Raw genomic sequence first — 14,463 nt, 5'->3', positions numbered from 1 at the left:
TTTGATTTTACCACGCCTGTTTCAGCCGTTGATGCCGTGACTATGAGTAAGGTCAGTTTTAGAGTTGGTGCCTTCTTGCTTGTTCAGAATAAACATCAGCAACCTTTTTTTTTTTTTTTTTTTTTTTGCCAAAAAGACATTTATATTTAGCTGGAGAATCTCACTTAGCAGCTTTTATAGCATGTAAAAAGTGTTTACCACTTGCTTGTGAATAAATTAAAACAATTTAGAATTCGAGGTATATTTGCTAAATAATGGTTTGTTTAAGGTAAAATAATGGTTTTAAGTAACACAATTCTTTTTAATTTTATAATGATCCAAGGTTGTTTTAAATATGTATCTTTTTGGCGCTCCACCCAATTTAGTTGTCTACATGTTTTATCGTGTTTTCCTCTTAATGTCAGGCCGCCATCTGCCATTTCTGTTGATGCTGTTCTTAATTCAAACATCCTCTTTTTGAACAGTCCATTGACAGTTGGCTGCCAGTGATTTCCTTTAGGTTGAGAAATCAGTAATCAAGGTTGGGACTATTTCTCTGTTAAACAAAGGCAAGATTCTGAATAAGGGCCAAGGCATGTTGGGCCTTTGTCATGAACATTTTTTATGTACTTTCTGCTTAAGAATCCTGTTCTAAAGGGTGGTAGTTTTCAGTGTCAACTTCAGAAAAGTGGGCTTTTACTGTAATATTTTTGCATAGGATGCTCAGGACATTTATTATTGCTCTGATTAAATTTTTTTCTCTTTGCTTTGTAAACAGTCAAAATTTGCTGTGTGATGTCACAATTGTGGCTGAAGACATGGAAATCCCTGCTCATCGAGTGGTGCTGGCCGCCTGTAGTCCTTATTTTCACGCCATGTTTACAGGTATGAAATATTTCAGTTACCGCCTTTGTTTTAGGTCTGGACGGTGTGAGAGTGCTTTCTGCCCCAGTGCTCATTGTGCCAGTGGGGAGATGAGATGTGCACAGTTAAATGTGTAACAGGGATGGAAGGCCTGTGAGCCCAGAGCAGTGACGCAGATGGGGAGGACTGTGATGGACAGCACCCAGAGAAGGAGCCGACGTTTCTTGAAAACTAATGGACGTAAAGGGTTTACACAAATGGAGACAAATGCAGAAGGCCCCGTGGAGAGAATGGACTTAGTGTTCCAGGCGTAGAGGGAAGTCTGGAGGTCACCTCACTTTTCAGCCTATTGCAGTCTTGCTGTTCCTGCACTGAGTTAAATAATCCAGAATGTGGGAAGGATAGCAGAGGGGCTGTGAGCCCGGTTGGAATAGTGATTTGGGAAAGGTGCCTTTACTAAGTGATTTGAAAAGGCAATACTAATTTAAGTGGGACTAGTCAAATTTTTATGTCCTGGCGGTCTGTTCTGTCTCTTGGTTTACTTCTTATTTGTTATTCCTGAGTACTCTACACAGAATCACCAGGCTTGTAAGAGGAGGGCTCGATTTGAAATGTATTGGCTTCATTTAGGAATTCCCTAGTAAAATGCTATCCTCTGTACATGGACTTCCTTCAGCTGACACTGCTGTTGCCACTTCCTTGTCAGAATTACCGGATCTTTGGGATCATCAGTCACTTCATCAGTCTGTGCTTTACTCTGTCACTTGCCCAGTGGTTCTCAACTCTGCATGTTTTAGCTGAAAGGCAATTTATGAATACATGAGCTTTGCCTAATGACGGGAATGGGGGGCCTGAAGACATTATGAGTCTATAAATATTCTTAGTGTTTTTCAGTTAACTGGCAGGTGGGTACTTCTTGCAGTTCACCCCTAGTTCTGCCTGAGAATACTTGGGTAAATTTTAGGTTGCTATGTGCTAAGGTTGATGCAAAATAGGGACACTATGTTAATTTCTGGCACATAGTGTGAATTGAGTTCCTCCATTTTTTTTACAACTTTATTGAGGCATATTTTACATAAAAATTAACCCATTTCAAGTGTGGGGTTCAGTAATTTTTAGCAAATTTACTGAATGGTACTGTCATTACCATATAAATCAATTTTAGAACATTTTTATTCCTACATAATGTTTTTGAACTTTATTCATGCCACAGTATGTATCATTGGTTTGTTCCTTTTTATTGCTGAATTAGACGAGTCATTCACCAGTTGATGGACATTTGGATTGTTTCTAGGTGTTGGCTATTATGAATAATGCTGCTGTGAACATTCATGTACAGTTCTTTGTGCAGGCAAATATTTTCACTTATCATGAGGATAGGTAGATATTTAGGAGTAGAATTGCTGGTTCATACAGTAAATTTATATTTAACTTTTTGCTATGCTGTTTTCCATAGTGGCTGTACCAGTTTATTTTCCCACCAACAGTGCACAAGAGTTCCCATTTCTCCAACTTCCTTGCCAAAAGTTGTTACTCTCTTTTTTAAAAAATTGTAGTCATTCTAATGGGTGTGAAATGGCACCAATTGCAGTTTAATTTTGCACTTCCGTAATAACTAGTGATGCTGAGCATCATTTCACGTGCTCAACAGGCTAGACTTTTATGGGTCTTTGTTAATAGGTGCTGTTTACCTATCTGGCAATCTCTGTACTTTTTCTTCTTCTGAATCCACTGAATAGTAAACAGTTTGGCAGAGATTAGGTAAAGAAGATATGGAGACTTGGTCTAGGTGGTTTAGTGTATATACTACATTCATTTAAAATTTGCTAGAATATAAGTCTCTTTATCTCTCTTCTTGGTGTGAAACCTTGTTAAAGTTTACTATAAAAAATATAATGAAGGTCAGGTAGACCTTACATATTTCCCTTCTGTCATATACCACGTGTATTCGTATTCTCTTGCTTAGTCAATAATCAGAAGTGTTTATGGTGGCACAGGGCGTTACCTTCCTTGCTGTCTTGTGACTCACCTCTTAGAAAATGGGGAATATGCAGATGATCCTTTTTGGCCTTTGTTTTTAATCTTCCATGAACTGTAGGTGAGTTTTCACTCATACTATACCACCTGAAAAGGAATTTTGTTACTCATCCTAGTTCTAAGTATTTGGATAGAGAGGAGAGGTGAAAAGTAATTCTGTGATAAGGTTCCAGGTTTCTATACTTTGAAGTATGGGCCTATTTAGAGCAAGGCCAAGTAAACTGTTTACTTAAGAAAGAATGTATCAAATTGGGTTCTTTTTTTTTTAAAGTTAGTTGTTTGTTATAAATGTAGAATTTAAAAAGCTGTTTCTCTTACAAATTTGAGGCAAAAGTGTCTGAAAAGTAGTGGGGAAATACTGAATTTTAATTTGTACTGCTGGACTTCAGGAGTTCTGATTAAAGGTCTTTGAAATGGAAATGTTCTTATTTTTACTTATGTCCTTAAGCTTTTGCAATTTGAAGGACTTCATTTCTTTTCTCAAACAGAGTAGAGAAGGTTCAGAGTTTACTAGTGAAATTGCTTAGCTCATCCTAGAATGCTCGGTGGATGTCGACAGATGTTTGTTGATGGAAATCCTTCATAAGCTTAGAATACCCATGTTCAAGTCTAATTTAAGTGTTATTAATTATGTTAAGTAAAGACGCTACATCTTAAGTTGGCACTTGTTTGTTTTACGTTTCATTCTTCTAGTCATTCATTCATCCAACCAATATTTATTGGTTATTTGCCATATGTCAGGCATTATATGGTACAGATATTAGAAAGACGTCATCCCTGCTCTCCCAGAGCTCAAGAATTCAGGTGGGGAGAGCTAGGTATTGTTACAACAGAGTGGATTTGCAGAATGTACTCAGGGCAAGAGCTTAGGGTGAGAGCTTAGTGTTCTCAGGGTGAGAGCTTAGCTCAGCCTTGGGTCACCCACAGGTAAATCTACCTGGAGAGATTCCATAGGGATTAGCCTGGGGAATGAGAGGTTGGGGAGACAAGGAGGACAAAGCTCAAAAGAGGCATCTTGGTAGGAAATTGCTCTGTGTATGGGGAAAAGTACAAAAAGTTCCTTCTTGATATATTTTAAGTCTAGAAGTGGGAGAGAGAGGAGGCTGGATAGCGAAGCAGGGGTGGACGTGGAGGAGACCCGCATGCCTGTATGGGACCAGTGAAGGCTTCTGGGTGCCACAGTCAGATCTGTGGAGTCGTTCTGGAGGCAGGGAAAGAATAAGGAGGTTCCTGCAGTGGTGTTGGTGAGAGGTGATGAGAGCCCCAGTGGCTCACTGGTAGAAGGCATGGAGGGGTGAGAGGATTGATTTGAGATCTATCTGAGGTTAATTCTGCAGGGTTTGGTGAACCGTGGGTTGGATGGGTAGATCAAGAAGAAGGGAGATTCAAGGATGACTCTTAGGTTTTCAGTGACGGTATCTGTGTGGATATCCTAGTATAGCTACTACACAGAAACCAACACTCTAATCAAGACAAAGAAAATATGGGAAGTAAAAAATGATACAAGATGACCTCGGTACAGTATCACTGGATATCTTTTTAAAAATGCTTCATCAAAAATAAATCTCACACAACCAAACTGTTTAAAGATTTTCTCGAACACAGCAAAGGGCAATAACTAAGGTACTATGTTACAACTAGAATTAGATTGAAATAGCTTTTACAACTCTTCATTCTTAGTGATTTTGGTTTTTAGTGGTTACCGGAATTTTTAAACTTACAATGCAGTCTGTGGCAAACTTTGTTTTTATAAATACAAAAAAATAATGATTAAAATGTTTTTGAAGCTGTGTATGATTGGGGTTGAATTTGCTGAAAGTAGACACTTTTCTGGGGAGAGAAACAGTTTGTATTAAAAATGACATAAGGAATATGTGAATTACTAAAGTGAATTTTAGAGCAATACTTTAAAAACTGTAATATTAAAAACTGCTTGGTAGAGGACTGTTTTTCAGTTATATTTATAAATATTTTTGTATAAGCTAAGTCATGCCAAAACCCTGAGTAGTGAATTCATTCCTTGAGAAAGAGGTACATGGCTTTATTTTGTGTGGCCCCAGGCCCTGCAGGGGTATGCGCATCACAGGGGCCCTAGAGATCAATTAGATATGGCTAATTCTAAAAGTCCACGTGGGAGCCCTGGTCAGTGTGACTCAGTTGGGTGGAGCATCGTCAGGTAACCGAAAGGTTGCGGGTTTGATCCCCAGTCAGGGAGTGTTTGGTCCCTGGTCTGGGAGCATTTGATATCTGTTCCGGGAGCGTGCTATCCCCACTCTGGGCGTGCGTATAGGAGACAACCAATCAGTGTTTCTCACATACACGTTTCTCTCCCTCCCTTACTCTCTGTCCAAAAGCAATGAAAAAATATCCTTGGGTGAGGATAGAAAATAAAAAAATAAAAGTCCATGTGGGAAGTCCACCAAAGTATCTTTACTTTTGGCACAAAAGAGCTTCCAGATGATACAAATCTAGTCTGTCCACAAGATCCAGAAGGATAGCGGAAGATACCTTATATGCAGATAAAGAATTGTTTTTCCATGTTCCTCAGCCCTCCTTTTCCCCCTTTTTTCTTTAGGGGGGAAGAGAAATGTGCTTTAACAGCAGACACATAATCCAGTCTCCTATCTTCCTGCTATATAGACATATGTACCTTTTTCTCTTAACTAGTACCTTCCCTTGTGACACTGATGGATGTTTTCCCTCCTGGGAAGTAGGGTAGTTTTTGAGATATTTTAGTTCTTAGGAGAACAGCTTCTTTCTGAGACCTTGTCAGAGATAATCTGCAGGGAAGCATGCATTTAAATGTACATCACTACTATTTTTTTTTTTCCCTCCAAGGGTTTATGTTTGCAAAGGAATTTTGTGTAGTTATGGAGTCCCTTAGGCTTTTCTTTTTTTAAATTAAATTTATTGGGTGACATTGGTTAATGAGACCATATGGGTTTCAAGTGTACATTTTTTTGATCCATGATCTGTATATTGCATTGTGTGCCCACCACCCAAAGTCAGATCATCTTCTGTCACCTTTACCCTTTACTGTACTCCCCACCCCTTGTGCACCGGTAACGACCATGCTGTTGTCTGTGTCTGAGTTTTGATTTTATATCCCACATACGAGTGAAATCATATGGTCCTTAGCTTTTCCTGACTGACTGATTTTGCCTAGTGCCGTAGTCTTGAGGTTCATCCATGTTGTCACAAATGTCGGTGTTCCATCTTTTCCTGTGGCTGTCGTGTATATGTCCCACATCTTCTTTACCAAGTCATTTATCGAAGGACGTCTCGGTTGTGTCCGTGTCTTGGCCGCTGTGAATAATGCTGCAATGATAGGCTTTTCTGATAGTTTACAGTCTCTGACAGTGCACTGTATCTGAAAAAGAAATGAACTTTTAGGAAATCTTGAGGTCGTTGTGTCCCTTTTGTAACAGTAGATGCCTGATTAAAGTGAGGGTGAAGGACACCAGCATCATTTTTCATGCTGCTGCTTTTATCTTTAAAATATGATGAGTTTTAGAAAGCAATCTTTTTGCTCTTGACATTGTTTTTAGACTGCCCTTGTCATTTTTAATTGAAGTTTTCTTTCCCCACCATTTGATTGCTTATGCCTTGCCATGTCTTGGGTCATTTTGTTGTCCACACATAAAGCTACTTCTTATTCTCCTAAGTCCCTTTGGTTTAGGGGCCATCCCTTCTCCTTTCTGTTTCCCTGTTTCTTTCCACAAGAGAGGATCTTATTTATGATCCCTGAATACTTAATTAATTCTGTGGGTACTAGGAGGGAGGTCCTGTACCACTTTTTAGTAGGCAGTGATGTAAAAGGGTCTCTGGGTTTAGTAAGAAGTGCCGGCATGGAAATGACTTCAGGATGAAGTTACCACAGATGACAAACAGGAATGGAACCTGTGCCAGAAGATCTTTGTAACAAGCCTTTGCCATTGAGTAACCCTTTTGTGATCCCTCTTTTGTCTTGCATTTCCTCAGCATGTTGTGTAACCGTGTTCTTATTGTTTCCTTCATGACAGTTGTGTCCTCCCCATGACGGCAGAGCCTCTGTGTCCAGTGCAGACCGTGCATGTCCGTGGCAGGCACTGGTGTGCTTGTTGGATGGATGCTGCTAACCAAACGGGTCCTTTTTAGCAAGTGCTCATGCTATTAGCTAGAGGGGAAACACTGTGACTCTTCTGGTCATGAGTAGAAATGCAAAACAAAAATAAAACTGCTGGGAAGAATGCCCCCCCCCCCCCCGAAAAAACAAAACAGAAACAAAAAAAAACATGGACAGCATTGGGTGCTGAACCTACAATGACACAGGTGTTATAGTTATGCAGTTGGACATGTGGCACGTTCATTGTTGTGATGTGATTTTTCAGGTACAAGTGGCAACAAGAGTACATCTTATGGTTTGCTCAGGCAAGCTTGTAGGGGAGGTAGGGGAGTGCTTTAGGCCTGCAACAAGTGTCTGATGAGGTGCTTACCGAATACAGTGAGTGGCAAGAAAATGGATCAGTCTGCCTTGGCATTGATATTTCCGCAGCGGTACCCTGCTGTAGTGTCACTCTCTTCTCCTTTGTGTTTTAGGTGAGATGAGTGAGAGCCGAGCAAAGAGAGTTCGAATAAAAGAGGTAGATGGCTGGACCCTGAGGATGCTAATTGATTATGTTTACACTGCAGAAATCCAGGTTACAGAAGAAAATGTACAGGTAAGATAAACACCGCATACCATTTAGTGCTTTATGATCTGCCAGTTTTGTAAGTCAAAAGTGCATACCACCCAGAATACATCTTGTACCAAAGTAATAGAATTCACTGTTAAAACTAATTTTAAGAGGCATTTAGAATGATTATATCTTTTTAATAATGTTCCTGATTTCAGTATTTTTTATATTTAAAGTTCTAAGATGCAAATCCTTTTGTTCTTTGGCGCTTGTTCTTTTATGAAAACACTGTCATATTCACTTGTAACTGCTGATTGATGCCGCCCACATTTGTCTTTTATTCCCTTGAAGGTTAAAGTCACAAAGGATGTTTTTGACTACCAACAACCACTACTTCTTTTATTATTTTAGCATTCTCTTCAGGTGCTTCTACAGCTTAGCTAAAATTAGACATTGCATCTTTCTTTCTGTAAAGATCAACAGTTTTATCTATATGCTATAAATGTTTGAATAATACAGATGTATGTGGAGTAGAAAGTGAAAGTTTGTGTTTGAAATGGCCCTTCCCCTCCTGCCCACCCCAGCCCACTCACACTGATCCACTCTCTTTCCTCAGAGGATAGCCTCTGTTTGTGTGAATTCTTCCAGACCATTTTCTATGCAGTTACACACACACACAGTTTTCTTGACATAAATATATTTTTACTGTATCTGTTGTGCAGCTTGCAATTTTCACTGAACAAAATGTCTTGGATTTCTTTATACTTCCATACACATGGGTCCAGCTCATTCTTTGTGTGGTACCCCATATGTTAATCAGCAATACGATTTTTCACCTTTACAAAGTACTGTAGTGAATTAACGTTTTTACATTTGCATCCAAAAATTTCATGGGGTAGATTCCTCAAAATGTAATTTGTGGGCCAGAGGGTACATGCATATTTTAATTTTTGATAGATATGCCAAATTGCCATCTATATAAAAGTTTTTATTTATTTATACTCCTTCCTACATATCAACGTGTGTTTTGAGGACCACAAGATGAATTAGGACTGACTTCTTAAGAAATAATCTTTAAATTCTACTTGCACGAATAGGAAATTGTGGGTTCAATCTTTTGTCCCTTATAATTAATTAGTTGAAATGTGCTACAAAATATTTGAATGTGGAGATTGATGTCTTTGTGCTTTAACTTGATAAGACCTGCTCTTATTATTAAATCTGAAATATTGGCAGTCAGTGGTGGTCTTTTCCAGATGGCCTCATTAACCTTTGCTTGGAAGTCTTGCTCATGAGGTCAAGTGTTTAAAAAACCCTTGGCTGATGCTGAAGTCACGTATCAAGTTGTGAATTGGGTGCTAGGTGGACATTTTTTTTCTAACATGGCAGGAAGTGTTTGGTATGTGTCATGCGATGACAGCCCAACATGTTCTCTCATTCTGGTCTTTTCTGTACAGTTATGCTCGCTATTTGTTGGATTCTCTGGCATTATTTTCAACAAGACCTTATCTTGGGTTGCTTTTTGCTCCTTCTTTTAAATAATTTAAGTGCATGGGCCTCACTGTGTTTTATGTCTGATCTTCAGCAAATGAATTACTGATTGGTTTCTTTGATTCACACAATGTACCACATGGGGGAAATTGGAAAACATACTGTAGGCCTAGGGGACTGGACTGTGAGCTCAGCCCAGAATGCCTGTTGTAGTAGTTCTTGTGGTGGAGGATGCCTCTCAGGTTTCTTTTAGTAAGTGTCATGTTCTAGTCCTGAAGTTTTAGTCATCACAGCCTTTCAGAAAACCTCTTGCCATCCTAATTTGGCTTTGGTGTATATTGTTTAGCTCTTACAGGAACACATTTAGAGTTGTATTTGGCCCACTTATTAAATGCTTAACATTCATATAGTTGTTTTTTCAAGTGTGTGTGAGAAGAGGCATGTCTTTTCAACATATGGGTATCTTGGTATATAAAGCTTTACTTTTTTTCTTTTTTTTACCTCCAAGTTTTTTTTTTTATTTTTTGATATTAAAGCCTTTATATTTCATTGAAAAACTTGTTTTGGAAAAGGCAGTTTGGAAGTAAAATCAATTAAAATAAACTGCCTTTTCCATAACAAGTATTTTTCAGTGAAATACAAATAAGGGTTTATCTGTCATTATTTTTGTTTGTCTATAGTTTGTTAAATCTTTCTTCTAAGAGCTGTTCACCTTAAGGAAAGAAGTGGTGTGGTGAGAGGTATCTAGTGTTCTTATTCATGTTCAGCTGAAGTTTGGAATGGCCCCAACAGAAGCTCTGCTCTAGTATGCCTGCCTCGAGAGAGGGGACAGAACTGTCTAATTCAAAGGTTAATTATTTTAGGCACATTTTCTCAGTAGAATCACATCTTTGTCAGGTGACCTCCCTTTTGTAAGTTTCTGTTTTAGTAATAAAGTGAAATGCAATTTTAGGATAGCAGATGTCTTAGTCTTTTGCTGTGGGATTGCATGTTTTTATGTAGAATCACAGTACTGTAGAGTGCTGAGGTCCAGCTGCGTGAGTCAGAAAGTGACAGAACAGGAGCCTAACCTTGCTTTCCCTGGTTCCTAGTTTAGGGTCCCTTCTGTGATTCCTTACAGTCCCCTTATTACATGCATTAAAAACACATAGATAATAAGTGTTTGCAGTTAAGGTTGTTAACTTTGAATCAGAATGAGGGGATGAAGTAATTTGAAAAAATAACTCCAAAGAAGGAACAGTTGTTATTGTATTGTATTATACAGGTAATAGGGCTTTAATTCTTGGCTATTTAAGATTCCCTTGTTTGTGTGTATGTTGCTGTTTTCTTTTTGGTTTGTTTTGTTCTGTGTTTTTAAATTTTGGGTTTGAATTTGGGTGTTTTATTTACAGCAAAGCCGAGAAATAATTTGAGCCAAGTATTTTTTAAGTTTGTTTATTTTTTTAAAAGAGAAATAAAAGGAGAATATATATCTTATCAAGATCATGCTTTTTACTGAACTTTTTGTTGCAGTTATTCTGAGTAAAGTAATTTACATTTACCTTTTGTCTAGAGTTTTCAGTTAAATTTTATAAACTTTATGAGTCTGGGGACAGACAGGAAAGCCAAAGGCTACTATAAATTAGGCTTTTACACTTTTGGGGGTCATTGTTTACTTTGAGAATCAGATGAAAACCTGTAGATCCTTTCCCAAGTAAAGTGTATATAAGCATGTATGCACAGAGTTTTGCATACACTTTGAGAGAGTTCAGGTGCTTGTTGTCTCTCTGCCTCCCTTGCTATTAAGAATATTTGGCTTTATATACGTAGGAAGGGTTTCTCATGAGTTTATTTTCAGCTGTCCACTAGGCATTTTACATATTCATTACCAAATTAGATAGGTATTACTCCATTTCATAAATGAGGAAGCTCAAGAAGGTTAGGTAATTAGTTCAACATCACACAGCAACTATTAAGTTGTAATTAACTAGTGTTGCTTAAAAAGAGAGTTTATAAATTCAAAAAGAATACTTTTATAACTAAAAAGTTTTTTTTATTATCCAAAAATTATGGGAGATTTATTCTTCATTTTATGTGTTGATTAACATTTTTGGAAAATCCTGAAGGAGGTTGAATTTTTAAAAACATTTACTTCATTGCTAAATTTGTGGTTTTGTTACATACATTTTTACTTCTCAGCTTTGGGGAATTTGTTTTGGCTTGGTAAAGGCAGGTAAGAGTTTTTCACTTGATGTAAGTGTGAAAAACAAAGGTAAGAATGTTTATAGACAATGACAAATGTGAGCAGATTCTTCATTCCCACATATTGTGAGTGTTTAGCTAGCCACTGGTCCTGTCTTCATTAGAACTTTTATCATGTCAGAAGATTTTAATGAACATCTGATAATTTTGAATGGATGGGTTTTAAACATTTGGTGAAACTTGTATATTGCATAAATTGAAATTATTTAGGATAGAAAATTTCATCCTTTTAGAAAAGGAACAGTATTTATTTATTTATGGAACAGAATTTAAGTGAGAGTGTTTTGAGAGACCTTTAAAATTAATTTTTGGTAAGGAACCCACAAGAGTGTTAACCCAGGCTGAGTACAGGAGAAAATTCAACGTAACATGTCTACTTTATTGGTGGTGTGGGACAGGTTGGTTGGTTTGTTTCAGGAAGGAAGTGCCAGCATGTGTTGTTTTATGGTGCTCTACCCCTGAGTCGGTCCTAAAAGGAGGGCCAGTCAATATGGTTGACCACTTCATCGAAAACAGCTGTTAAAGTGGAGAAACCACTAAAAAAGAATATATGTAGTGTATACTCTAAATATGTTATTTTAACCTAAAACACATAACTGTACAATTGTATGCCGATTTGTTATTGTAAAACTAAGCATGGTCAGCTGCTTGGAGACCCATGTGCTCCTGCTTGCACATACCACCTCATAATGATGTATCAGTTCTCATTTTCCAGTCTTTGTAAGTGCAGCAAGAACTGAGACACTTAAAATGTCAGTGCAAAGTCGTCTTCAAATTACAGTTTCTTTTTCATTCCCCCCATGTCTAATAGGATTAAGAAGTTTCTTTTTGCATTAACACATTGGTCAAGTGATTCTGAAGCAATCAACTTAGTCTTCATAGAAACAACTGTCTTTTTACACTCACATTTTATTGGATTATACATATTTATGTAAATTACATAATTTTAATAATAAATGCAGGTGTCATAAACAGATTTGGGAGCAAATCCAACATGAATAAGTTGATAAAGTGCAACTCTGGTCGAGGGGCAGAAATGTGCGAGCGTATTAGAGAGTACACTTTACAGAGGGTATGGGAGATTCGGTTGCTGGTAATCAGGTGAGTAGATGAGCAGAGGTTGGTAAAGAGTGCTTTTGCTGCATGCATTTCTGCATCATTTACATAAACATTGACATGAAATTCTCATTAGATGGATATTTATCTTAAAAATGAATTTTGAAGACACCCTATCAGTTAAATAGACATTGGTGGAGTATCTGCTAAGTCCTTGGTCCAGTACTAAATCCTGATGCTACAAAAAATTAACAAGGAACAAAGCATAATAAATAAATAGAGTATAGACTTAGACTGGATTTGAATCTTGGCTTTGCTAGTTAAACAACACGTGACCTCGTTACATTGTTAGGTAACTGGTTTATGAAGAGGTGAGACGTGTTGGGACTCAGTAAATGCCTGGTTGGAGTTGAGGCATGAGTCAGAGATGAATGGGGCCAGGAATAGAGGCACTGAACGGGGGGAGCAAGCACTAAAAAATAAATATTTATTAAACTGAGGGTAGCATGCAGTCCAAAGTAAAATGTTCAAGGATGAGTGACAAATTCAGGTTTGAATGAGGTGCTGCAGGGGGCAGCTGGAGGCTCCTGGTAATGATGGTGCTAATGGTAGTAATCCTCATAACTTTAATTAAAATATTTGACTAGAACATTCATTCTCCTGTGACACCAATTAAATGATCTTTTACTCTCTCTATAAAGTTAGGAATACAGAACACATTAAAAGAAAAAAACAAAGAACTCATGGACATGGACAATTGTGTAGGGGAGGGGGGTGGGTAGAGGTAGAAGAGGGTATGGGGGGATAAATGATGATGGAAAGATATAAAATTTTAAAAATAAAAATTTAGAAGAAGCCATTGAGGTCAGCTAGCTTGAGAAAATCTAGAAGCTTATTAAACTTGGACATCACACTTGAAATAGTTTTTAAGTTTGTGTTTGTAGGAAAGCTAGGTACTCTGGAAGCATTAGTAATTAAGTTACTTGTGGTTCTATATTATTAAAATGTATAGTCTTGAAGATATCTGTCCACACAGTTGAGTCATTTTTGTAATTCATGTTTTAAGTAGGTTGGTTCATGTACATAAAAGGCATTATCTTGATGAGCAAAAAATGACTCTTATCTTGATTATGACGTAGCATCTTGTAGCAGGGTGGTAGTAATTTGAGCAGGGATGAGAATAGTTAGAAATACACCAAAGTCCTCATTCGGTGGATTTTTTCCTGGATCCTTAGTCTTTCCCTCATGTTGTTTAGTTGTGCTGCCTGAGTGGGATAGTGTGTTTGTATCAGGCTTCTACTCAGTGATCAGGGTACTCTTCTCCAAACCTGTTTAGGTAGTGAGAGTCCAGCATTGTTTATTTGTTTTTAAAGATTTTGTTTATTTATTTTCAGAGGAGAACGGAGGGAGAAAGAGAGGGCGAAACATCAATGTGTGGTTGCCTCTCACGTGCCCTTCACTGGGGACGAGGCCTGTAACCCAGGCATGTGCCCTGACTGGGAACTGAACCGGCAACCCCTGGGTTTGCAGGCCGACACTCAATCCACTGAGCCACACCATCCATGGTGAGAGTCCACCATTGTTAAATAACCTGTGGTTCTGGCATATTTGCTTTGATATCAGCCAAAGTTTTTATAAACCCTAGCATTGTTGACATACAGTTTTTAAAAATATCATTACCTTTTGGACCTTGATGTCTTAATCCTATTGTCAGGTTAACAAAATTAATGTTTCTGAAGATCATCTCACTTAAGTATACTTGTGCCTTTCTCTAGGATACAGAATTTATGAAAACTTTATTTTTTTAAAAGACTTCATTTGTTTTTAGAGAGAGGGGAAGGGAGGAAGAAAGGGAGAAAAACATTGATGTGTGAGAGAAACATTGATTGGCCACCTTTTGCATGTTCTGAACTGAGGTCTTGGCCTGCAGCCCAGAATGTACCCCAACTGGGAATCGAACTGGTGACCCCTCAGTCCACAGAACGATGCCCAACCCACTGAGCAATACCAGTCAGGGCAAAACTTTACGTTTTGTAAAAAATAATTCTGTAGCTTTATAACATATATTGTTCTATAACATATTCACAAGCTTCTATTTTGAATTAACTTTATGAATACAACTGTAGAAATCTGGTCATGT

The 14,463-nt window shown here is 37.9% G+C and overlaps 1 protein-coding gene across 1 annotated transcript in view; it reads left to right on the top strand.

Annotated features, from left to right (window-relative positions):
- Positions 1-14,463, top strand: part of KLHL2 (kelch like family member 2) — a 79,844-nt gene that overhangs the window by 21,284 nt on the left and 44,097 nt on the right. The window contains exons 3-4 of the mRNA XM_053911166.2: positions 758-864; positions 7,459-7,580. Coding sequence (XP_053767141.1) covers positions 758-864; positions 7,459-7,580 — 229 coding nt within the window. The remainder of the gene's footprint in view (positions 1-757; positions 865-7,458; positions 7,581-14,463) is intronic.

The sequence above is a fragment of the Desmodus rotundus genome, chromosome 9 (genome assembly GCF_022682495.2).
Source record: "Desmodus rotundus isolate HL8 chromosome 9, HLdesRot8A.1, whole genome shotgun sequence".
In the NCBI taxonomy this organism is placed as follows: domain Eukaryota; kingdom Metazoa; phylum Chordata; class Mammalia; order Chiroptera; family Phyllostomidae; genus Desmodus; species Desmodus rotundus.
Note: the sequence above shows the minus strand (reverse complement) of the source record. Positions and strands in the feature narration are given on the sequence as shown.